Source organism: Dromiciops gliroides, chromosome 2 (genome assembly GCF_019393635.1).
Source record: "Dromiciops gliroides isolate mDroGli1 chromosome 2, mDroGli1.pri, whole genome shotgun sequence".
Classification (NCBI taxonomy): Eukaryota; Metazoa; Chordata; class Mammalia; order Microbiotheria; family Microbiotheriidae; genus Dromiciops; species Dromiciops gliroides.
The window spans coordinates 228,124,426-228,151,701 of record NC_057862.1 but is presented as its reverse complement, the minus strand read 5'-3'; the positions used below and the strand labels follow the sequence as shown (position 1 = coordinate 228,151,701).

At 38.7% G+C, this 27,276-nt stretch overlaps 1 protein-coding gene across 2 annotated transcripts in view; it reads right to left on the bottom strand.

Annotated features, from left to right (window-relative positions):
- Nucleotides 1-6,864: 6,864 nt before the first annotated feature.
- The window catches only part of STON2 (stonin 2), a 194,908-nt gene continuing 174,496 nt past the window's right edge, over nucleotides 6,865-27,276 (bottom strand). For both annotated transcript variants that reach the window (XM_043988490.1, XM_043988489.1), the window contains 2 exons: nucleotides 19,355-19,557; nucleotides 6,865-7,868 (listed from right to left, as the gene is read on the bottom strand). In XM_043988490.1, coding sequence (XP_043844425.1) covers nucleotides 7,827-7,868; nucleotides 19,355-19,557 — 245 coding nt within the window. In that variant the 3' untranslated portion in view covers nucleotides 6,865-7,826. The remainder of the gene's footprint in view (nucleotides 7,869-19,354; nucleotides 19,558-27,276) is intronic.

The window sequence follows — 27,276 nt, the reverse complement described above, 5'->3', positions numbered from 1 at the left end:
AACAGTTAATTTCTGTTAACAAAATTGGCATCACTCATTAACCTCAGCAGGAATGTGAAAACAAAACAAATTCCATTTCTACAAAGTTGGCCAGTGTGTAGACTTTATTATGGATGCACATATAAAAAAAAAAATTATACTGGTTTATTACATAAAATCAATTACAATAGTGCAAGAAGATGCAATTAAGTGAGAATGAATGACAAACAGTGTAATGAGCAGCTGAACCAATCTGGGATGGCATCCTGATAGTTTAGAATTCATTACAGACAAGATAAGATCAAGAAAATTTAGAGCCTGAGGGTGGCTTAGACATAGTCCAATCCAATGCCCTTACTTTGCAGATGAGGGAACTGAGAGATCAGGGATGAAGTGACTTGCTTGAAGTCACTCAGGGACTTAGTGGTAGAGCTGGGATTCTTGTCTGGATCTTCTGATCACAAAGCCTAGCGGTCTTTCCACTACACCATGATGTAGGCAAGAGGTACACAGCTAAGTCACCCCTCACCAGAATACTGTTTCTAGTTTATGCTGTGGAAGTGCCAAAGCAACTTTCCAGGATCTGTCAGCCATGGGGAATAAATATTACATACCTACTTGGTTTAAATTTCAGTTGCATCAGTGCTCTTAGAAACCCATTTCGCTTTGGAACCTTTGGACTTCTAGGCCTACATGGCTGTCAAAGTTTCTAAGGGGATTTTTCCTTGTCTCTGGTTATCTTGTCTCCAGAGTCCTTCCCTTAAGACACTATACGGTATATGTACAGCTAGCCCTAAAGCACTGAGGTGAGGCTGTGGTGCTTAAGCTTCATGAAAACACAGTATGGCTAGAATAGGTGCCCCAGATTATACCAAGAGGCAGAAAATAAGTAGGGAGAAATGCAGAGACTGGAGTTCTTTACTGGATTTTAACATTTCCAAGTCAACTAAAATTAACTCAAAGCATGCCTAAACACATCACAAGTGAAAAAGGAAATGATAACTTTGGAGTCCGTGGCTCGGCATTGGTGAGACATTTATAGTTTTGTTTTGTTTTGTTGAGGCAATTGGAGTTAAGTAAACTTATCTAGGGTCACACAGCTAGTAAGTATTAAGGGGTCTGAGGTCATATTTGGAACTCAGGTCCTCCTGACTCCAGGGCTGGTGCTCTAACCACTGCGTCCACCTAGCTGCCCCATAGTTTTTGTTTTTTTGTTTTTTAAAGAAACTATATTCTAGGAGATTGTTGGCGAAAGATTTTCAGATCCATAGGATACAGAGCTAGAAGGAATCCAGAGTCCATTTAGTTTAGCCCTCTCGTTTTATATATGAGAGAACTGAGGCCTAGGAACTTGAGGCAGTCCTGTAACCAAGTCCTCTCATTCAAGTTTCTAAGACTTCCAATAATAGGCAATACTTTTGCAAACAATCAGAGGATGTTAATATCTACACATTGTGTTTTCTTTTGCCTTCTTGAAGTTATAGAGGCAGAAGATATGCTGTTCTTTCACCTGTATAAGACGATAGGCAAAGCAGGTTGACAGGGCAGAATAATTTAGGTTTTACTCTTTGTACAAAAGTACCTAATATATTTACCACTCTTTCTTCCCCAATCCTAAAAACTTTGTATAGGATATGTAAATAATTTTGGGATAGGCAATATCCGCCTGATAATGATAAGTCTTTTCAGGCCTGAATGAAGGCCTTCTCCTGATTCCGTTCAAATTAAAGGATGTTCTGGTTGCTCCCTAATCCCTTAGAGGTTGGGTCACCCATAAGCATAGCATTACCCTGTTTCTCTGGGGCAGTGCACGAGGTGTTAATTCTCAATTAATTTTCCCCCACTCCAATATGACCCCTTGATTTCTCCCTACCTTTTCTGTATTAAAAAATCTTATGGAGAATTTCCTTTCCTGCCTGAACAAATAGTAGCAGTTAGAGATGAGGAAAATGTTGATCAAAGATTTAAGAGGAAGACAATTAATTTCGATCTGCATTATAGTTTTAAAATCTTCTTGGTTCACACAAAAAATAATATAGAGGGTCAGGTCCATGATCCATCCACTGTCTTGGATACCAAGTGGAAACCAAGGGTCATTTTATGAAAATAATCATAAAAAATTAGTAACTAATTTGGACCACTCATTTTATAGATGAGAATACTGAGGCCTACAGAGGTGAAGTGTTTTATATGGTAATCAGCCGTATTAATCATGAGGACTTTGGTCTCTAAAAAATAAAGATGCAGCATTAAACCATCCCTTAGATTTATAGTGGAATATCATCCATATATTTATCTATACTTTTTTGCTTTTATTTTCAGTCTTTATGACCTCTCAAGGTAATGAAATCCTTATGTTTAATTTTGGCTATGGTAAAGCAGCTTTAAAAATATTTGTCATGGGCAGGTAGGTGGCGCGGTAGATAGAGCACGGGCCCTTGGAGTCAGGTGTACCTGAGTTCAAATCTGACCTCAGACACTTAACACTTACTAGCTGTGTGACCCTAGGCAAGTCACTTAACTCCAATTGCCTCACTTAAAAAAAAAAAAAAAGAAAAGAAAAAATATTTGTCATGCAACAACTCATATTCTCATAGCGTTGTATGGTTGAAGAAGTGCTTTTCAGCCCACAACAACCCTGAGGGGATAGCATCTTCATTACACAGATAAGGAAACAGGTGAAACTCAGAGGTTGTGACTTGACCAAGGTCACATAGCTCATAAAATTCAGAGCAGAGCCTTCAGACTCCAATATCCAGGTCTAAAACTACAGCTGTCATTGTTTGGCTTTGAGCTCTTAACTTCCCTTGTGGCCTCAGTTCTTTCATCTGTAAAAAACAGGTGGTGTTGGGAGGGAAGGGTTTGGACTAAATAAATGTCCCTTCCAGATCTTATATTCTATGATATATTCTAGTATTCTATTTGATGTATGTATGCATTATGTACACACATCAAATAGAATATATATATACACATACGCACACATATGTAATTTTTTAAGGGAGCCTACCATTCTAATATTCGTTGATTTTGTGACTATGTCTATGTCCTACTTGTCCACAATCTTCATCTTTTTGAGTCTATCCTCATGAAAGCTGCTATATTCCATTTGCTTTTTTGGCTGTGCTTTTCTGGAGTTCTCTAGTTCCAACATATCTTCCTAAGGGATTGACAACCAGGTTGCATGTGAAATACCAGGTGTAGCTATGCCGTGGTTTAAACAAAGTTAAGATGATATTTTACTGACTTGGAAGTAGCACATTGAACTGGTATCTTTAAGGAACAGGCTACCATCTTAAGTGGGACAAGTAAATTTAAAACAGAGCAGAGGTCTCCCCACATGATTCAAATAGAATATTACTGTTTTGGAGCTTTGAAGACTAGGTTTGAACCTAGAAATTTCCAGGAGGGAGCTGGGAACACATTTATTCCTTCAAATTTTAAAACAAAAAGGGTAGGCCTCAGTTAGAGTTAAACATGCTCTAAATAGTATAAAAAGTGTATTTACCACCCTCCATCTATTATCTTTGCTAAATAAGCCCATTTCTAATTTCAATATCTGATGACTTCATAGAGTCTTTTCACTTTCATTTATTTGTTTAAAATATACACACCTCATGAAATCCATCATCACGACCATTTTTCATGTAAATCCTCCAGTGAAACAAAACATTTCTTCTCTTTTAATAAATAACTTCTGAAAAGGTATACAACTTTCCAGTTAAAAAAAAAAAAAACAACAAATAAAAAAATTCAAACCTGACCAGAATGGGAATTACAAGATGTCAAAGCTACACAGAATTGGCACTTCCGAGAACTGGCACCAACAGACATGGGAACCAAACCAGCTTGGGAGATTGGATCAGAGAGCCTTGGCCAAAGACATTTATGTAGTTGCCAATATTGGCTAGAGATTTTCTGTGTATATGTGTGTGTTTGTGTGTATGTATTCATATATATATATACACACATATGCATATACACATGTATATACACAGATATGGTGGGGTGGAGATTTTGTTTTTAAATGCTTCTCTGTCTCTGGAAAATGTGGACCGTTACATTGTTCTATCCTCCAAGTTGCATAGAAATCAATTAAAATAAAACAGAGAATCTAAAGTCTGTCTCCTTTTGCAATGAATAGGATTTTTGAAAGTAGCCTAAAAGACAGTGAGGGGAAATCAAATGGTTTCAAGGCTTTTCTTTAAAAAGGTTCCAGTTCAATGTACTACTCTCTCCACTAAAATGATCTTTACACACACACACACAATGTATGTGTGTATGCACACATATATAGATACATATAGAAATATACACACATGTGCACACACACATACATATACAATTTCCAAATCAGGCAAGAGTCTTCTACATTATTTTTGTAAGGTAGAGATCTAACACAAGGAAGTTATATTTAATATCCTGGGCTGCTACTGAAAAACATCAAATAACTAAAAGTCTGATTCACCAAGGCTGATAATTGTTCTCACTAGACTGTCCCTCCTTTTCAGCTCATCTCTCAAATAAACATTGTGATATCAGAGTTCTCCTAAATGCAGGAGGGCACCATTGAGTCCATGGCCTTGAACTGGGAAGGTATCTACATTTTATTATTTCTTGAATATAGTCATAAACAAAGAAGAGGGTGCACTAAATACAACAATCCATCATATGAGATAAGTGCTGTTACCATTAGGTGAAAATTACAGCTGGGGTATGGAAAGAGGTGGGAGGAGAATGATTTTATTCCTTCAGGAAATACAAGGCATTTCTTACTTTAGTATGAGCTTTTGCTGAGGCACAGGTGAGGATTAATAAAGCTTCTGTTTCCTTCTAGAAGGGACTAAAAGGCAATTAGAAATAGTCAAGTGGAGACTTTTGCCTCCATGCTAAATGTACTTTTAGAAATGAGAGGAAGAAAATATTTTATGAGTATTTAAAATCCTTAATAGAGGCAGACTCTCTATTCTTCCCCTGCCCTCATCTCCTCTGTAACTCCCCAAAAAGGAGTAATAAGCTAGTGATTACTGATTTATTTCCTAAAGTCCTATTATGGACTGAATTCATTTAGTACAAACAATTGTCTGGGAAAATAAAGTCACACTTCTGCCACTTTCCCCACTCCCACCCCCTCCAAAAAAATAAACTGTATAAGAATAGAAAAGATTTCACATTTGAAAGATGAAAATGTTTTTATTTACATTTCATATGTGTTATGAGTCCTGGTAGTTGTGTAGAAAGAAGAAAGAATGAAAGTGACCAGAAATAGAAAGAGAATGGCCAAGCAGAAGCCCTTATCCACTGTAAAATGCAAAAATATAAGAAATGGTCAGTATGATAAGAGTTTAGGAGGGGAAAGGAGGAAGTGTTAATGGTTAAAAAAATACCTGTCCTAGATGTGCTTCTTTGTCAGGTCCTCCTGAGTTCATTTCTTAGCCTTTTATTTGGGTTATTGAATAAGGTTCTAGACCTAAAACAAGTGAATAAAAAAAAAAAAGCTAACAGCTTGTGGAATCATTTGATCTGTGTTCTGATGAAAAAGTCTCACTCTGTAATCTGGTGACACAGAGAAGGCTGTTCATAGCCACATATACATACTCCTCCAAAGTAGTCAATACATTTGCATATCAGAATTGATGGGTAATTTACAAAAGCCATGTTTTTTAGGTTGGCCATTCACAATGCACCAAACCAAAAGCCCCTAAATGCAGCTTAGGGTCACAGTATTCCTAATAACTGTAGGGTGAATTAATGTAAAGTACAAAGTAATATAAAGGCTTCTTTCTTTGTTTTCTTTCTTTTGTATTTTGGCTGAACAAATGACATTGTTTGCAGAGTTTTTAGGACCTTTTTTGTTCTATTCCTTGGGGTCAAACCAAGCCCAATCCCGCTTCTGAGGGACAGCCCTTCAAATGCATGAAGTCAGGTATCATTCTTTTTTTCAGGCTCAACCATTCCCAGTTGCTTTCAACTGATCATCAGATGACATAATTCCAATACCCTGCTTCACTCTGGTTGCCCTCTTGTGGACATACTCGAATTCATAACTTAAGTGGAGGTACGGGTCTAAGGAGTCTAAGAAGTTTATCCCTGCTTTTCAGGACAGGATATCATCCATTAATGTAGTCTAAGATTGTGTGAGCTTTTAAAAGCAGCCATGACATACTGACCTTACCATGAACTAAAATCCACACATTTTCCCCCCTCCAACAAGTATTGCTATTACGTTAGCTATAGTTTTTTTCTCTCCTTATATGAATTTTTTTTGGGGGGGGGAAGCACAGAGTTTTAATATTTATTTAGTTATTTCACTTCATTTTTGCAGCCTGTCAATCTTTTACAAATCTGATTCTGATTTGTCCAGTGTTTTATCTATCCCTAAAAGTTTTGTGCCATCTGTGTACTTGCTAAAAGGCTGTGTATGTTTTTCATTACAGAAGGAAGTTGCAGATGACAAGGAAAAGTAGTAGCAACCCCATCTCAGCCCAGAGGAAGGGAAATCCAATTATGCTTGTGACAGGCAAAATTATGCTAGAAGGGGGAGGTGGAGACAGTGGCACCCAGTGTGGCTATGGGGCAAGGGAAAGCAAAGAAAACTTAGTTTCCCCAAATGCAAAGTCCTCAGAACCAGGATTCTACATTCAAAAACAAAAACATTCTTTTCCTCTACAAGACTGAGGTCTGTGCTACTCTTAGATTTGTAAAAAAAAGAAGAAACAAAAAGCCGGTAAGTTACTGATATTTTGGGTAAGCTCATGTAGCTAGAGTTTTAAAAATATGTTGTAAAATTATTTTAGAAATTTATTTTCAATGTGAAATGTAGGCCGGTCTAAGGGATACCTGCGTATCTACTCTGAAGTAGTAAATAAGAAAGGTTTTTTATCATCGTTTTTTCTTTTCCAGGTTCTCCTAAATACAAAATATAGTATTTACTTCACACACAGAATGAAAGTGTTCCCTCTCATGACTTGAATATAACTTGGTGGTGACTAAGGCCCTGGGCTGAAAAAGACTTCATTCAAATAAACTTTCTTTCCTTTCAAATGATTCCCTGGCACAGGACTGCTGATCTAATCTTTTAAAAGATACTCTCCTGGGCCTTTGGCTCTTAATTCCTACCATGAACAAGTGTGAACAACCTTGTAAGGGCAAGTTTATAGAAATCTTAGAAGAATAGAGCAAGAGTTCCTAAAGTGAAGACTAAAAATATTTATGAAATCTTGTGTTGCTTAGTGTTCATATTTAAAGTGGAAGGGCAAACATCAAAGGGACCCAGATAGAAAGGAAGCCATATTGATTTTACATCTCCTCTGAACTTTCCCTAAACTCAAGAGATGGAGAAATTAGTACTTGGTGAATTTATCCCTCAGGACCTGTGTTCCCCACCCAACTCCCCAACTCTTACACGTGTCTTTTTTTTTTTTTAAAGGAAACCCACACAAATGATGGAAAAATACTCTGGGGAAATATTCCAACTCTGAGACGGCAGGAGTTATGTCTAAAGCAATCTACATACCACACATCACTTCTGAAAGGCAAGCAGAGAAAAGGCAGGTACACAGGCAGGCTTCATTGGACAGTAAGTCCCCCAAAGTCAATTGAACCCGTACACCGTTCAATGCATAATCTAAGCCAACCAGCCTTGCCAAACCAACCACCATTCAGATTCCTGTCTAAATCCAGCAAGTTTGTGAGCAGAAATTCCAAGGACATTGCCACATTAGAGGAGTGGTTGTGGTAAGTACTGACTTGTACTCTATTAGGCAGGATGAGAAACCATCATTGCGTCAGTGATATGTCTTATTCACTGTACCCCACATTCCTTGGGATTTTTCAATTTCGTCTCCTCAAAGTCCCGATTTCAAATTCTGCTTCTGTTCAATTTCCACCTGCCAAGAAAATAAATACATTTAATAGGAAAACGATATAACATAAAAAAAAGGAAGAAAAAAACCTCTTTAAACTCTAATTGAGGGGGCAGCTAGGTGGCACAGTGGATAAAGCACCAGCCCTGGATTCAGGAGGTCCTGAGTTCAAATCCAGCCTCAGACACTTGACACTTACTAGCTGTGTGACCCTGGGGAAGTCACTTAACCCTCACTGCCCTGCAAAAAAACCCAAAAAACCAAAAACTTCCAAAGGCTTTTCCTAGTCTTCCCTCCTTCTCTCTCCCTTTCCTCCTACTGTTATTGTGTTCTCTCTGAGGTTACCTCACATTTATATTGCATATATCTTCTATGTACATAGTTGTTTGTATATTATATCCCCTATTAGAATGTGACCTAAGTAGAATTAGGCCAGGGACCACTTTTTCCCCCTTTCTTAGCAGAGTGACTGGTGTATAGTAAATACTTAATAAATGCTTGTTAACTGACTGTGATGCTATGATTTGCTGTGGTCCCCAGTATCCTCTCCAGTGGGTAGGGTTGGATGTACAGATTAAATCCAATGATGAGAACACTAGGCAGGCATCATATCCAGGATTACTATACCCCAGTTCTTTTCCCAGGTTATCCTAGGGGCTTCCAGGAAAACACTCTACTCTTCTTTGGGTAGAGTCTAATTCAGTCAATAGATCTAACTGGGAGTAGAGAAAGGAAGAAGGGGAAACCACAGAACTATAGACTTAAGAGTTGAGAGACAGCTTAGAGGTTGATCTAGTTGAAAATCTCCTCCTCTGCTTTACAAGCTGAAAGAACTGAGAAGCCCAGCGAAGTTAAGTGAATGATCCAAGGCCACATGGGCAGAGAACTAGGATTCAAACCCAGATTCTCTTATCCCAAATTTATCCCTCTTTTTACTATCACATTGCTTCCTATAGTTGTCAATGTTAAACCATCCCTATAGCTCCAACCTGCCCACCTCTGCCTCAACCAGGATCAGAATTCGTTGAAAACCATTGTAGTTGGGGCAGCTAGGTGGCACAGTGGATAGAGCACCCGCCCTGGAGTCAGGAGTACCTGAGTTCAAATCCGGCCTCAAACACTTAACACTTACTTAGCTGTGTGACCCTGGGCAAGTCACTTAACCCCAATTGCCTCACTAAAAAAAATAAAGAAAGAAAGAAAGAAAACCATTGTAGTTCCTTTCTGTGGACTAAGGAAGGGCTTTAATAAGCAGCCAGAAGCATCAAGGGGGCCAAAGGGGCAAAATAGTTTTCTGCTACTATTCTCTCCATATGACAATTCACATATACATCTTTTTTGTCGGTATACAACGCAAAATATACTAGCCAACTGTATCCTTACAGGGATTCTCTTCTATAATATACCCCCCACACTTGGCTATCTGACCTCCACATGAAGACTTCCGTTTATGGTTGGTAACATGCATTATCTCATTTGCTCCTCACAATAATCCTCTGAGAATAGTAGAGTAAATATTTTCATTTCTAGCCCTGTGTTGTCTTGATCTCCATAATCTTGTTATGGGGCAAACACAGAAAAGAGGCAGCTAGGTGATGATGCAGAGGTAGACTGCTGGGACCTGAAATCAGGAGACCTGAGTTCAAATCTATCCCTCAAGACACTAGCTGTGAGACCCTTAGCAAGTCTTTAACTTGTATTTACCTCAGTTTTCTCAACTATAAAATAGGTATAATAATAACACCTAATTCTCAGGGTTGTTGTGACGATTAAGTGAGATAATATTTGTAAAGCACTTAGCACAGTGCCTGGCACATAGCAGGCACTATGTAAAAATGTTAGCTTCTATTATCATTATTTCCAACATGGTCCATTTCCTAAACCCAGAACCTTGGGCTTCCTTTCTAACACTGCCACCCAGCAACTCCATGGGTCCTTTTTTTTTTTTTTAAACATCCTGGCCCTAAGGTCTTCAAATTTTTTCCCCTAGTTTTCCTCCAGTTGTTGATCCTTATTGCTAGATCCTGGCAATAATTACCTCCAAATGCACATACTCAACCATGACAGCCCATTGAAGACAATCATCACTGACATTTTTCTCACATAGTATTAACCATCCTAGTGTTTAGGTTGTAGGGCACAGAAGCAGGAGCACCGGACTTAGCATCAGAAGACATAGGTTTGAACCCTGGTTCTGATTATTGGATGAACTTGAGCAAGATGGTTAATCAATATGAGGGCCAGCTAGGTGGTGCAGTGGATAGAGCACTGGCCCTGGAGTCAGGAGGACCTGAGTTCAAATCTGGTCTCAGACACTTGACACTTACTAGCTGTGTGACCCTGGGCAAGTCACTTAACCCCAATTGCCTCACAAAAAAAAAAATTAAAAAAAAAATCAATATGAGCATTTCCCCATCTGTAAAATAAGTATAGTGCTACTTCCTCAAGCCCACTTGATTCTCAAAATATTGTTGTGATGCTCAAATGACATAATATATGACAGTATTTTATAAACTGTAAAGTATTATACAAATGAAAGGTTTTTATTATTACAAATCTAGCACAAGGGAAAACATAACTTTAAGGAAATATTTTAACCCCAAAGCCATGAGTACAATTAATAAGCCTTAACTGGAAGCTAAAAAAATTATAAAAAGGGAATCAAGGGGCAGCTAGGTAGCACAGTGGATAAAGCACTGGCCCTGGATGTAGGAGTATCTGAGTTCCCTCCCAAAGAGGGGAATCAAAATAAAAGTCCAACTCTACTGAGTCCATGATCAAGACTGGGAAGAAGCCTCAAAGAAATGGTTATGATCTGTTTTGCTGTTTCTTAGTGTGATGTTTAAAATCTAAATTGTGTGATCACCTTAAATTAGAAGCTTTAGCACTAGTCTTTGGGCATTAAACATTTATTAAAGCATACAGGTATTCACGTAGAGCTCAGAAAGTTAAGAAAAGGCCTATCTAGCCTAGAGTTCCAGCCTGGTATGGTTCTTCCTCAAGTCCTCCACCACAAGCCTGCTTCAATCACGAACTCCCCAGCAAACTGATTGTGGAAGCTTTTTATAGATCTGGAGTATGGGCGGTCCTTACACACTGCTTCAAGCTGTCATCCAAATCCATTGGTCACTGGACTTGAAGGTTAAGTTCCAAGTCTAGTTTCTGAGAACAATACCTTCTTAAGGGCTAGTCAGGTGTGATTACAATCTAGTTAACTTGAAGTAGGCTAATCAGCAGTCAATCACTCTCACTTAATTCAATCAGTTTAGATTAATCTCCAGGTGGGCCTTTGAGTATCTGCTAAATCCCATTATTTTATCACATTAGGCAGCATCTATCTTTTTATATAACTGATAAGAGGTAAGTCCTCTCAGCATCAATATATTACCCAGCTTCCATATTTTTAGAGGTTTATTTGTAAAGAAGAGACTTTCCTGAAATATTTGCTTGAAAATCAACCACTGTCCGGGCAGCTAGGTAGTACGGTAGATAAAGCACTGGCCCTGGATTCAGGAGGACCTGAGTTCAAATCCAGCCTCAGACACTTGACACTTACTAGGTGTGTGCCCCTGGGCAAGTCATTTAACCTTCATTGCCCCGCACCAGAAAAAGAAAAAAAATCAACCACTGTCTTACAGATGTAGTTCAGTTTTTCTCCTTTAAAAGAATATTTTAAAATTTAAAAAAAATGGTGGTGGTGGTAGTAGTTATTGTGGTGATTTAAATTTCCATAATATAAATTTTCTCCTACAAAAGCTATTAGGTTATTCTCCTCCTCCATAGCATAGAAAAGGATGAGCATTTTCTCAGAGCAGAGAAAATACTAGTTCTCTTGTTTCTATTACTTACTTTTATATAACTCTGAGGAAGTTCCATAACCTCTCTGGGCCTTAGCTTCCTCTTCTGTAAAATGGAGCTGTTGGCTTGGATGACCCCTAAGGTTCTTTCTGATTTCAAAATTCGGTAATTCTAAGTTCTGATCTAACTAGATAATAATCTCATTGAGGTCATGGATTATCAAAGAGTTTGTGGCCACATGAAATTGAATGTTTAGGGGGTGGGCAAATCTGAACTTTAGTATTTAAGAATAGCATACGTTTAAAGCTATGTGCCTTCTCCCAAGAAAAAGAAAGGGAGAACCTATTGCAAAAAACCAGGCAGAAAATTCCCTTTCATTATGATCATAGACCAACTGACTATTAGGTGCCTCCTTTTGTCCCATGAAGTTACATTTAAAAGAATTTCACCCCTTGTAAAATTCATTGTTCAGGTGCTCTTATAAAGACCCTTCCTTACAGTCTTGATCTAAATCCTATGGAAAATGAAAATATTAAGGCCTGATTAAAAAAAATAAAACATTCTGGGTCCACTTGATCATATTTTATTCTTCTATTCCAAGCCCTTTCTTTGCCCTAAAAAAACAACAGATTTCTATAAACTCCTGAGGTTTTATACTTATATGCTATAAGTGATGAGGGAATCACATTGTGAAACAAATATGTAGCAAGGACTTTTGTTAAGTCAAGTGATGTAAGGTTTAGAATATTGGGATGTCATCATGAGGATTTTTTTTACAGCAGCTCCAAGGATGTGTGATTTCATTGATGTGGATATACATCTTTTTTTTTCTTTTCTTTTTTTTTTTTTTAGTGAGACAATTGGGTTTAAGTGACTTGCCCAAGGTCACACAGCCGGTAAGTGTTAAATGTCTGAGGCTGGATTTGAACTCAGGTACTCCTGACTTCAGGGCTAGTGCTCTATCCACTGCGCCACCTAGCTGCCCCGTGGATATACATCTTAATGTTAGATAGTCATGCTTTTCTGAAGCTGAAAATATTCATCACCTTTGACCAACCTTCCAGTGATGAGTTTCTGAATGCAGTGTGGCTGGTCCCTAGATGACACATACATAGCCCATTGTTTGACCTATTCTTAAAACCTTTCCAACTTGGTAGGACATGGCCAATTTTATACTCTGCCAGCAGAGCCTTGGAGTAATCAGGGACACCTCCATATTAAGATAAGAGCTGCAGCCTAGGTCTTGAGTAAAATGGAGTTTTACTCAATATCCTTGGCATCTTATGATACTCAGGGTTCCAGGGCAATACATTAAAATACATGGACCCGCTCATATATGGACAGACTTCTGTGAGTTCTAGGGCTGAAAAAACACAGCCCACAAGAGGGAGCCCTTGTTCTTTTTGGTGGTTAGGGAATTTGGCCTCACAAACGTTAAGATATTGTGAAAGCAATTTGCCATACAAAGGCAAAGAATAGTTATAGTTACTGTTACGTGTAATCCTTAAATAAATACTTCCTCCTATCTTCTACCTAATCTGTCAGTAAAGAAGTCATCTAACCAGGCAGCTTTGTATGTATCTCAGAAAGCTATAATAAGGTTCTGCTCCCTCTTCATGGCTTTGACTTCTTTGCTGCTATACAATACATTTCTTTAACCACCCACTTTTATTTTTGTTAATGATGTCAAGCCAAAGTGGGCAGACTGAGTACTTCCTACCTTTATTTTCAGGTTCACACCAACCATCCCTGAAGGAACAATTTTTTTTTCATTTCATTTTATTTTATTTTAGCAACAAACATTTATTTTATTTTTTCCAGTTACATGTAAGGGTAGTCGTCAACATTCATTTTCTTTTCTTTTGTTTTCTTTTTTATTTTTTGGGTGAGGCAATTGGGGTTGACTTGCCCAGGGTCACACAGCTAGTAAGTATTAAGTGTCTGAGGCCAGATTTGAACTCAGGTCCTCCTGACTCCAGGGCTGGTGTTCTAGCCACTGCACTACCTAGCTGCCCCCAACATTCATTTTCTTTTTCTTTTATCTTTTTTTTTTTTTTTTTGGCGGGGCAGTGGGGGTTAAGTGACTTGCCCAGGGTCACACAGCTAGGAAGTGTCAAGTGTTTGAGGCCAGATTTGAACTCATGTCCTCCTGAATCCAGTGCTGGTGCTTTATCCACTGCGCCACCTAGCTGCCCCCAACATTCATTTTCATAAGATTTAGAGTTCCAAATTTTTCTCCCTCCCTTTCCTCCCCGCTCCACAACTGCTCTTTTTATCATTTCTTTCTATGGGGGTGGAAAGTAAGCTTCGTCATTAGTCCCTTGGGATTGTCTTGGATCATTGCATTGCTGAGAGTAGTTAAGTCATTCACAATTGCTCATTGAACAATACTGCTGTCACTATGCACAAAGTCCTCCCAGCTCTGCTCACTTCACTATACATCAGTTCATGAGTCTTTTCAGGTTTTTCTGGGATCATCCTGTTTGTCATTTCCTATAGCATAAGACCATTCCACCATAATCATATACCACAACTTTTCCCGTCATTCCTCAATTGATGGACATTCCCTTGATTCTCAGTTCTTAGCCACCACAAAGAGTTGCTATAGATATTTTTTGTACAATTTTCCCCCTTTTTTCTTTTTCATGATTACTATTGTTAACTGTTTCCCTTCCATCATATTCTCTTCCCCATGATATTTTTTCTATTATCCATCTTCTTTCATCCTATCCCTCTTCAAAAGGGATTTGCTTCTGTCTGTCCCTCCCCCAATCTGCCCTTCCTTCTTTTGCCCCTCTCTCTTTATCCCCTTCCCCTCCTATTTTCCTGGAGGGGTAGAGAGATTACTCCACCCAATTGAGTGTGTATATTATTCCCTCCTTGAGCCAATTCTAATGAGATTGAGGTCTTTGAGCCAATTCTGATGAGTGTTAGGCTCATTTACTGCCCAGATGAAATAGATTACTCCACCCAGTTGGGTGTGTGTGTTAGTCCCTCCTTGAGGCAACTCTGATGAGTTTAAGGTCTTTGGGCCTTTTCTGATGAGTGTAAAATTCATTTACTGCCCTGATCCTCTCCCATCTCTTCCCCGACTCCATAAGCCTTTTCCTGTTTCTTTCATGTAGGATTTCACCTCTGCCCTTCCCCTCCCCCAGTCCATTCCCCTCACCCCTCAATTTAACCCTAAAGATGTCATCATGGGGCAGCTAAGTGACACAGTGGACAAAGCATCCACCCTGGACCCAGGGGGAGACCAGCCAAAACCCGGCCTCAGACACAAGACAGTCACCCACTGCATGATCCCAGGTATGAACCCCAACTCCAATTTTTTATGGTTCTCTAGGGTCTTGTATTTGAAAGTCAAATTTGCCATTTAGTTCAGGTCTTTTCATCACAAATATCAGAAAGTCCTCTTTTTCATTAAAGTCCCATTTTTTCCTCTGAAATATTATGCTGAGTTTTGCTGGGTAGGTGATTCTTGGTTGTAATTCCATTTCCTTTGCCCTCTGGAATATCATATTCCATGCCCTCCAGTCCTTTAATGTAGAAGCTGCTGGATCTTGTGCTATCCTGACTGGAGCTCCACAGTACTTGAATTCTTTCTTTTTGGCAGCTTACAATATTTTCTCCTTGACCTGAGAGCTCTGGAATTTGGCTATAATATTCCTAGGACTTTTCCTTTTGGAATTCTCTTTCTGGAGGTGATCAGTGGATTCTTTCAATTTCTATTTTAGCTTCTGCTTCTAGAATTTCAGGGCAATTTTCCCTGAGAATATCTTGGAAGATGATATCTAAGCTCTTTCATGGTTTTCAGGTAGACTAATAATTTTCAAATTATCTCTCCTGGACCTATTTTCCAGGTCAGCATTTTTTCCCAGAAGATATTTCACATTGTCCTCTATTTTTTTTTATTCATTTGGATTTGCTTTATTGTGTCTTGGTTTCTCATAAAGTCACTGGGTTTCATTTGTTCAATCCTAATTCTTAGGCAATCATTTTCATCAGAGAGCTTTTGTACCTCTGAAGGAACAATTTTTGCTTTGGGTTCCTAACTTGCCTGCCACAACTCTGCCATTTTCAATTCCTCTTTCCTGTTGCACAAATTATATAAGAAACCTCAAATATTCCCTCCACCACGCTTCTATTCTTTTTTCTTTAGTGATGATGAGAAGGCAAACATAGACATCAATGGATGAATTAATTGAAAAAGAATTTATAGAGAAACTAGTATGTGCTAGGTACTAGGGATACAAAATATAGAAGTTTTTAATCCCTCTCTCCCTTCTTTTAAAACCTACCTTTCATTTTCAATTGTTTTTTTTTTCCTGTCCTATCCCATGTTACCAGCTATTTCAGCATGAGAGCGAATTTCTCCACCTGTCATTCTTGGCAAGGGAGGGGGTAAAGAGACATAGGCTGTGGGAAACACTCCTTCAATTTCAGCATCCTTGATTTCATTGTTATGGATAAGTCCCTCCACTGAGAGACAGACGAAAGCCTGTATTTTTTTTAAAACATTCTAACTTTTATTACTTATTTAAAAGGAACAGCAAGTGTATATACCAGATTTGCAGTTTCATGTACAACCATCTTTTTTTTTTTTGGTGAGGCAATTGGGGTTAAGTGACTTGTCCAGGGTCACACAGCTAGTAAGTGTCAAGTGTCTGAGGCAGGATTTGAACTCAGGTACTCCTGACTCCAGGGCCGGTGCTCTATCCACTGCGCCACCTGGCTGCCCCTACAACCATCTTTTAAAAAATTTTTCCTATTCTACCATGTTATGGAAATGGTTGTTTTATATCTTAAGTTCAGGATAAAATAAATTTTTTTAAAAATTAAAAATGCCAAACCATACACTCTTGCCATCCTCCTGATGGAACTCAGAATTTACCCTTAGGGTCATTTTTTGGTTTTGTCTGACTCTTGATGACCCTATTTGAGGTATTTTGGTAAAGATAATGGAGTGGTTTGCCATTTCCTTCTCCAGCTCATTTTACAGATAAGAAAACTGAGACAAACAGGGTTAAGTGACTTTCCCAGGGTCACACAACTAGTAAGTATCTGAGACCAGATTTGATCTCAGGAAGAGGAGTCTTCCTGATTCCAAACAATATCTACTACAACACCCAGCTGTCCCTTAGGGCCTAGGGCACTGATTACTGAGATTTTTTTACTTGCACAGAATCAGGCCACCACACCACTCTCTGGCCATTTCCAAATTTTAACACCTCATGAGTACCTGTTCCCTTTATGTGTTATCTTCTTGCATTTGGATGTTACCTGCCTATGGTCAAGGACTTCCTTGTTTATATCAATATCCTCTGGGCTTAGCACAGTGTTCAGCACATAGTAAACAATTTAAAAAATGCTATCTTTGTTCATTTATTCACTCATCTTCTACAACGAATTTATTATGAGCATCAAGGACTAGAGTTCAAGGCTCAGAATTATCAGCATATTTTTCTTGAGTAGGGCTTCATGATTTTTGTTTATTATTTTAATAATTGCATTTAATGTAAATTGTTTCCTTTGCCTTCCCTAGTAGGTATGTAATCAAAGGATACTTGTAAATAGTTCTTAAAAGAATTGTAAATTACCAACAAGTATGCATTTTATACAGTAACAACAATATTGGTGGGTTGTTTGTTTTTTTTTTGTGGGGCAATGAGGGTTAAGTGTGAGAGCCAAAATTTGATATACAGAACATTATTCGGGTGACTTGCCTTAATATTGGGGTCCTGGAAATATGAGGGACCTTTTAGGTTCTCCCTCCACTCTGAACTGCCCTTTTTAGATATTTCTCCCAGGCCAATAAGAAAGGAGCCTCTAAGCTTTAGTTCACAAAAGTATCACATTTTATTTCTTGGGAATTAATTGAACAACAAAGGTGAAACTAATACAAATCAAAGATAAGGAAATAGGAAAATAGAAATACAGATAAATATTCTTAACTCTAAGCTTAACCTATTCCCTGCCCAGACCGTTTCCAATTAAGCTAGTTCAAAGGAATTTAGGGGTTTCCCTCTAGGGCTGGTGCTCTATCCACTGTGCCACCTAACTGCCCCAACAATAATGGTTTAAGAACAACTTTGAAGGGGCATTCAGGAGGACCTGAGTTCAAATGCGGCCTCAAACACTCGACACTTACTAGCTGTGTGACCCTGGGTGAGTCCCTTAACCCTCATTGCCCCGAAAAAAAACCCAAAAAACCAAAAACCAACAAACAACAACTTTGAGTGATTAAGTCATTTTCACTATTATAAATCCTCAAATTAACTACAAAAGAAACCTCTACTCTTTAATACTCAGTTAAGCAAATTTTTATGGCCAAAAAATTCACTACCCTTAAGCCAAACTTTGGGTGATCAGCCCTTGTGAACTTAGCATGACTATTCAATCACTTAATCAATCAAGAAGTATTAGGGTACCTACTATGTGCCAGACACTCTGTTAGGCATTGGTGATAGGGCCTGGGTGTATACTGTGACAGGGACTAAATTGGACCTGTGATGTCACTCATTTAGGGATATTCTGGGAGAGGAAACTCCCTCTATCAATGCAGGTCAGCACTTTCTTTGCAACCTATAGTCACAGAGTAGCACTGGTAAGTTAAGTAACTTGTCTAAGGTCACAGAGCCAATATGTATCAAAGATGAGACTTGAAGCCAGGTGCTCTTGGCTTTAAACCAGTTCACTAATCACTGTGAAACACCCCCTGCCCTCAAGTTTACATTTTAACCCTCCTATCAGGATAGATAATATGCATATAAACAAACACATACATACCACATACTATATATGTATAACTTCACATATACATATAAGATTATATACTTGTAGATTTAGTATACTTACATACGAAATAAATGAGGTAATTTTTTTGGCAGGTGGGTGGGCAATAGCTGATGAAGGAATTAGTTAAGGCTTCACATAGAAAGTCATACTTGAGCTGAGTAAGTTTTGAAGGAAAGAAGAGATTCTAACGGATGCAGGTAACAACGGAGAACATTCCAAGGATGGGAGGTAACCATTGCAGTGGCATGGAGATGGAAGATAGTGTTTTGTACAAGGAACAGAACGAAGGGTTGGGGTTAAATTGTAGGGAGTGGGGAGGAGAGTGATTTCAGTTGGGAAAGTGGATCATAAAAGGTTTTAAATGAGAAATCTAAGAATCTGCATTTGATTCTAAAGACAATAGGAGGCCTCTGGAGTTTGTTAAGTAGGAGAACGACACAATCAGATCTGTACTTGAAGAAACTCATTTTGGCAGTAATTTGGAGGCTACGTTAAAGTGGAGAGAAATTTGAGGCAGAGAGACCAATTAGGAAGCTACTATCCAGGGGACATCCTCAGAAGTCAGACCCACAGATTATTATTGGTTCCACACTCAAAACATTTTCAGCTTGATAGGAACTGTTTGTGCTCAATTCAATATTCAATTGAATATTCAAGAACCTTAGGGTCTACCCCTCCATTTCATGATGAGGCCTTGAAGCAGGTAAGACTCTTGTGAAAGAAAGGATGGTGCACTGGCCCTGGAGTCAGGAGTACCTGAGTTCAAATCCGGCCTCAGACACTTAACACTTACTAGCTATGTGACCCTGGGCAAGTCACTTAACCACAATTACCTCACTAAAAAAAAAAAAAAAAAGAAAGGATGGTGATGAGGGTGGGGGGGGATAGGAATGTTTGTCAACCCGAAATAATGCTACCTTGTAGCTGTAGTGTGCAGAATAGTTGACCCATTTCCTGACATCAGTCTTGTCTTCCACAGAGATGGATCTGACAGTGGCTTTGGAGGCAGAGGTGGTTGGCATATTGAACTCAACATTTACATGGCGGGCAAATCTGGAAGGCACTTCACGGTCAGAGCCAAGTTCCAGGTGGCAGAAGAAGCAGTGAGGATGGCCAGAAGCTATAGAAAGAAAAACAGAGGTAAGAGATCTGATGTTGAATTAATAATAACTGAACTCATACCTATCCAGTACTTTAAGTTTATGCAACACTTTCTTTTCAACACCCCTGCTTAGAGAGTAAATGCATGATTCCCATTTTACACATAAGGAACCTGAATTCCCAGGAAGTCATGTGACCTGCCCAAGATCATACAGGTAACCAGTGGCAGGACTAAAACCCAGGTCTTCTGATTACATATCTGGGGTTCTTGCCAGTGTATGCATGTCTCCTTCATGAACAACTCTGAAGAGCCAATTTAAAGCTAGGAGAAGCTTGAGGACTGTCTGTAGGCTTTATGGCTGCACATATTTTGAGAGAAGTTCTCTCAACACTAAATAGAGAGGTTGTCTCAGCTCCGAGTCATGCTGTGTACGTCCTGCACCATTTGATGTAACAGTATCTGATTACAGTAACTTGGTTTCCTGGTAATAAAGCCCTGAGCTGAGGAAAGAGGTCATATCACATGCTTGTGTCATGATGGAGAGTGGAAAAAGCACAAATACTTAGGGGCAAGGGCTGTGAGATTAGGAGGAAGGACTAAAAGGGGCCAGCACTTAAAAATGAGCTAAGAAAGCATCAGCAACAGCTCTTTGGAGCCAAAGTATAGGTTTCCTTCTGTCGATGACTTTGGAAGGCAGTATGGGATGGGAGGAAGATGGATGGCTTTGGACTGAGAGAACCTGGCTCAGAATTTTAGAATCTTGGGTCTGTGGACTTCCTGTGTGAGCTCAAGAAAATGACGACCATCTCTGAGCTTCAGTTTTCTCACCCCCAAAATAAAAAGGGTTGGATTAGATAACCTCTTGAAGTCCTTTCTGGCTGTAAATCTATGATCATATGATCCTAAATTATATATTCACAGAGCATACATAGATATCTCTGCCGGCACATGGAGGCATCAGAAGAGAACTTTACTGGGTGTCAGACACCTGAGTTTTAGTTCCAGCTTTGTTGGTGCACCTTGGCTGAATTACTTAACCTCTTTGGGTTTCTGTTTCATTATCTGTAAAATGAAGCATCTGGACTATGTGACCCCTAAAGGCTTTTAGCTTTACCATCTTGTAATTCCAGTCTAGTTATAATCTGTCTAGATGGTAAGGTCTTGCAGGCAGTAACTGTCTTACACCCTTGAATCCGAGTAGCTTTACATGTTCGCTAATGATGATGATGATAGGAGGCACAGTTTTAAAATATTTTTGAGTTTAAATATGAGGGTGTGTACTTTTTTGATGATGCTTGACAGTCTTGCTTGTAAAGTAAGAATCATCTGAGTCAAGAGATTTGTTCTTCCCCTGCTTGCCATACAAAAGGCCTGGGGAACACAGGGTTCTGCCTGGAGCAAATAACAGTGTCTCTCCCATATACATGGATTTCTTGAAATCCGAGCCAAAGGGAGAGGCAGAATGAGTTTAATTTCTTTGGAGTGTACTGTCTGATTTTCATTAGGACCTTCATGGTTCCCTTTAGGTCCTAGGCACATGGGCCAGAGCTCAGTTTCATGGGACCCCACATGGGTCTAAAAGGAAAACAACCAAAAAAAATTTTTAAAGACTTAGTCTCTTTCATAACTCCCCAGTATGAATGCCACTCTACTCAACTCCAAATCTGGTTATCCCACACAGTACATAGGATGCAGAGGGCACTGTGGAGGAACTGACTAAAGGTTGTTGGGGCTCATACTCATTACTAACTATAGATAAACATAATCACAAGACTTTTAAACTGCTTCAACTTTAGCACTTCGAAGATTTCATATACCTGGATACTCCTTTCTGTAGAACAGATCACAACCTCCCAGACATGAGCAGATGGTTTTATGAATTACTGTGGCCAAAAACAAAGCATCACCTAGTGGTTAGCAGTCTGGGGATGAGCCTCCTTGAGCATGACTAAGGCTGCTTCTCAACCAGACATGCAATCTGTTTCTTGTTTAGGGTGGCTATACCAGAGAGCTTGTACTTTGCTGGTGGCGTCAGTTTCAAGAATCTGGTGCTAAGGTGATGGTGACTGATCTCGAACTATGATTTCACTGATATAGGGGAATTTAGGTGAGGAAATTCCCTCCATCAGTGAAAATAAGCACCTTCTTTCTAACTGAGTAGCCTGGAGCACTGGGAGGTTAGGTGACTCGCCTATGGTCATATGACCAATATGTATCAAAGAAGAGACAATCCAAGTATGCCTGTCTTAGAGGCCAGCTCGCTAGTCACTTTGCCCTCTTGCCTTTTCCAGCACTAGGGAAACAAAGACAAAAGTAAATGGTCCCTGCCCCTCTGGGAGTTTACATACTATTCAGTGAGACTACACACACAAAATTATATAAAAAATAAATATGACGGAATTGGGGAGGAAGCAATAACAAATAGAGGAACCAGTTAAGTCTTCATGTAGAAAATTATACTTGAGCAGAGTTTTGAAGGAATTGAGAATCTAAGAAGGAGAGTTAACAAAAGAAGCCTCAGAGCAGGATTTTATCAAAGAAACTCAGCAGGAATATACCTCAGTCCAACCCATTCAGGCCCAGAGACAGCAAGTGATTTTTCCAAGGTCACAGTTTGAATTCAAAATCAGGTCTTTTGACTGCATGTCCAGTGCTCCTTTTTCTTCTGTGCTACCTTTCATGTGTATGATAAAATATTGGGGGTAGTGTGGGGGGAGAGAAAAACACTAAAGGTGTGTTAACTTTTCCTGAATGACTTACTATGCTTGGGCATGGCCAGTTAGAGGTTATTACTGCCAGGATCTAGGAAGAAGGATCAGTAACTTAGAGACCAGAAATGAGGTAAAGGTCTGAAAGCCAGGAAGTCTGAGCTTGGCCCATAGAATCAGTAGTTAGTAGTAGTAAGGAGCAAGCTAAAGATTTAGGATCCAAGAGGCCAACCATGATGCTTCCAAAGGAACTTTGACTTCAAATGAAAGAAAACTGCTCACTGCCCTCCCCAATCTGTCCACCCAGGGATATGAGTTCATTTGTCTGGGAGACAGAAATTTGGAACTGCCTATCCTCACATTTCCAAAGCAAACGATTTGAGTTATCTCTAGTGGTCTGAATAGGACTTTTTTAATCTCAGAAAGTGAGAACATACACACCCACTCTCCAAGGAAAATATTACTTGGTGAAGTATTTGTTTTGCTCCATTTCACATATTTAAAATATCTTAGAAGTGTTTATAATGAGTAATACTTGGAGAAATAACTTGGAAAACTTTGATTCAGTCTTTAGGAAACTGAAGAAGGGTAAGTGTAGTACTGTTAAGTTTTAGCATTCTGAAAGTGAATTAATAGAATGTAGCTATTAGATGTTGCACTGAAGTTAGGTTACTGCCAAGTACTTATGGAATAAGGGAATCTATGATTCCCTAGCAACTGAAAGAATCATTCTCTAGAAGCACTTCCATTGCCTACTTGCAGATAAGACTGAAAACCATGAGTCATCTAAGTTCATGGCACTACAGTGCAAACCCTTATAAATAAATAAATGATCATTCTACAACCTCTCCCCCCAAAACGCATTCTGTTCTATAATGTGGTACACTGGTGGTAAAATTAATATAATCTAACCATTTTCTTATGTTGAGCACAAATTGTTACTTGTGCTGCATACATAGGTAAGTAACTATTAAGGCTGGCATGATATCAAAACTGGCTAAGAGCTGGAAAAATATATTATTTTCAATACCAGTAAATGAAGAGATTATGAACAGCATGGTGTAGTGGAGTGTTTTTTTGGAAAAGTATTACAAAAAATCTCTTCTCATTAAATGACTTGGGATAATAAACATATGTGTGTACCTTTTAAAGACTTGAATGAGTGATATCTTGCATGCTATTTTTCAAATATGTGTGGATGCTACCATGATTAACAAAACAACATCATTTATCAACATTATAGAATTCATAATAACTTTTATCATTATGTACATTCTCCTTCAATGAGTAGTAGTAATCCCACTGTGATGAACGGGTCTGATCTATTTTTTGAGATTAAAAAAATATAAACTTGAAAAGGTTGAGAACCATTTGTATAGTGGAAAGGAAACAGGATCCCTGGCTCTGCTAGCAGTTAGCTATGTGACCAAGATGTGGTAAGTGATGTCACATTTTAGTGCTCAGTTTTCCATCATAAAATGATATAATAATAATAATAAATCTTTTGGGCTTTGAATTTTTCAAATCACTTTTCTCACAATAACCCTGCGACCTAGTTAATTAGCATTTTAAGTGCCTACTATGTGCTAGGTGTTGTGCTAAGTGCTGGGGAAGTGAAAATATTATTATCCTTTTTTCACACATGAGGAAACTAACATGCAGAGAAGTTATATAACTTCTTTGAGGTTCACAGCTAGCTCTGTGGACCAAATAGTGTGGGTGACAGTGCTTTGAAATCATAAAGTGCCATTTAAATGTTAGTGATTATTATCTTTGAAATTAGACATAGTGTCCAATAGGGTTACAAAGAGTCAGAGATGACTGAAACAACTGAACAACAGCAATTTTTGTTGATACAAAAATTAGAAAGGAAGCATGTATGTTTTCTTTAGCTTTCATAGTATGGTACCAACATTACAAGTACTAATTGACCCACCTTTTCCTAATAACAGAAACATAGTGGATTTATTGCTAATTCTTATTTGGTCTGATTGAAACTAGAATTCTAGTTCCTATTCAAGGGAAAGATTCTTCCTATTCAAGGAAGACATTTTATTCTGGATCTTCCCAACATTAACAACTGGCTATTTGTTTCTTTTTTCTTTTCTTTTTTTTCTTTTGCAGGGCAATGAAGGTTAAGTGACTTGCCCAGGGTCACACAACTAGTAGGTGCCAAGTGTCTGAGGCCGGATTTGAACTCAGGTCCTCCTGAATCCAGGGCTGGTGCTTTATCCACTGCGCCACCTAGCTGCCCCAAGGAAGATATTTTTTTAAAAAGTATTAGGGTACTGTCAAGGGTAGCATTCATGCTTGCTCAGAATTAATTGGGAATAAAGCAGAAGGTCTTAACCTGGAGCCCATGACCTTATTTTTAATGTTTTGATAATGATTTTAATATAAATGGCTTCCATTATAATCTTATGCAATTAAAAACAACATTCTGAGAAGGGGTCCATAGGCCTTATCACATCACTAAGATGGTCCATGACAAAAAAAATATTAAGATCTCTCCAACAGTTCTTTGGAGGCTAGGATGGGAAGCAGTTTTAAAAAGAAGTAGATTTAGAAACATGGTGAAAAATGAGGTAGATGTTAGCAATAGTTTGGAACCTTGGGATCTCTTGTCAAATACCTGGATTATTACAACTTTAAGAGGTCCTTGTGAAGTTACATGAAGCTTCAACTGAGGCAGAAACAGAAGAAATGTTGCCATTAGATTATACTACAGGGACAGCTAGATGGCGCAGTGGATAGAGCACCGGCCCTGGAGTCAGGAGTACCTGAGTTCAAATCCGACCTCAGACACTTAACACTTACTAGCTGTGTGACCCTGGGCAAGTCACTTAACCCCAATTGCCTCACTAAAAAAAAAAAAAAAAAAAAAAAAAAGATTATACTACAGGCCACCTGGATTTGAGGAATTTGGGAAAGAGATAAAACTCCACCTTGGAGGCATAACTTGTAGTGATGGGTGAATTTAATTATGTGGACATTTGTATATTCTCTCATTCTCATTCTCTCTTTCTCTCTCTCTCCCCCTTCCCTCCCAATCATTTCATCCTTCAAAATGTAAAAGAGCCAACAATTAGACCTTTTAATCTGAATGTAATCCTGACCAAAAAGATATGATCAGTAAAATCTGTTGGTTGCTTAGTTATGAATGATGGCAACCCTTATCAGTTTTTATAGTTTGGGATAGAAAAAAGCTGAACATAATCTGACGTGAACCTAAGGTTTTTGGAGAGCAGACTTCAAAAGCGTTCAGAGAAAGGATAAAAAAGATTCTATGGACTACAACTCTATGAAATAACAGAATCCAAGAGAGAAATAAAGCTCTCAGGAAAGAAATTCTGAGGTCAGAAAAAGAACAATTCCAATGAGGAAGAAAAGGGAAAATGGAGACATAGGGAACTCATTGACCAACTTAGGCTTTAATGACATGTGTACTAAAAAATGGAAGCCAATGCAGGCAATCAAAGATAAGATTAAAAATGTGGCACAGGGGGGCAGCTAGATGGCACAGTGGATAAAGCACCGGCCCTGGATTCAGGAGGACCTGAGTTCAAATCTGGCCTCAGACACTTGACACTTACTGTGTGACCCTGGGCAAGTCACTTAACCCTCATTGCCCCACCAAAACAAAACAAAACAAAACAAAACCAAGAACAGTGTCAGAAGCACTTAAACTCAGCATGAGATGAAGCTGGTTTAGGATGTTTCTTGGATAATTTGATGGATTTATGACTTCATTGACATGAGCACTACCACTAGTTGTACAGACTACATCTAATTCTATCTTCCAATGAAACCTTTCCCTAGAACAATCCAGCTCAATTTCCAGTTCAGCTCTGGGGCTAGCTCCTTATCTACCTGGAGTGTTTGTCAAATGATGTATACTAATAGGCCAGGTGTAGATTACACCTGTTCAACTGCAGATGTGGACAATCAATATAATTTATTCGTTTGATTTGTCCTATGTAAATAGGATGAATTCAAGTTATTATGGCCAATACCTGGAATGCAGTAGGCACTTACATGTTTTTTGAGGTTTAGGAGGTACTTCAATTTAGTAGAACTTTGATGCAATCAGTACCATGTTATCTACAAAAAGGGTCATCTGAAGAACCTTTCCAACCATAGGGAATCTCTCTTTCATTGCCTCAGCATCGAACATTCTCCATGACAGGGACCCACACCTCTGATAAGCTAAGTCTCCCTGTTTCACACTTCACTCTATATTTATAATTGGAGGGTTGCTGAACAAAGTGATCTCTATTCCAGCTTTCAAGGGACGTTCTATGATTTTTACATATTCATGAAGACAAGCTGTTGAGTGATAGCCGGGCTTTTAATGCTGTGTTTTACTCTAGCAAATCATGTATTTTTTGTTAATGAAATAAAAAACAGTGGGATTATCTATTCTCTGTTCTTTTCAGTTAGTTTTATGAGTATAATGATGTGGTCTGCTGTAGACTGTCAGTTGCCTGTTCCCTTCTCATACTTTTATAGTGTTGGATTATATGGCCTCTGAGTTCACTTACAAATCTGGAATTCTATGATACTATAATTCTCTCTAGCTCATTGTTAACTTAACAGTGATAGTGGGGAAAAGATATACTAGAGGAAGTCAAGTGGCACAGTGTTTAGGGTGCTGGCCATGGAGTCAGAAAGACCTCAGTTCAAAGCCAGACTCAGAGACTTACTAGCTGCATGACCCTGGGCAAATCACTTAACCTTTGCCTGCCTCAGTTTCTTTAACTATAAAATGAGTATCATAATATCACCTACTTCCTAGGGTTGTTGTGAGGATAAAATGTGTTAATATTTATAAAGTGCGTTGTAAACTTTAAAGCGATATATAAATGCTAACTATTATTATTGTTAGTTATTATTATAAATGGGATTATTGACATTATGGCCATGGTAAAATGCTACCCAATTGAAAGATGCACTTCTTACAAAGAACTGCCAATTTTAACATAAAACAGGAAGGTAACTGATTTTTAAGAGACTCCAAGGCCTAAGGTTC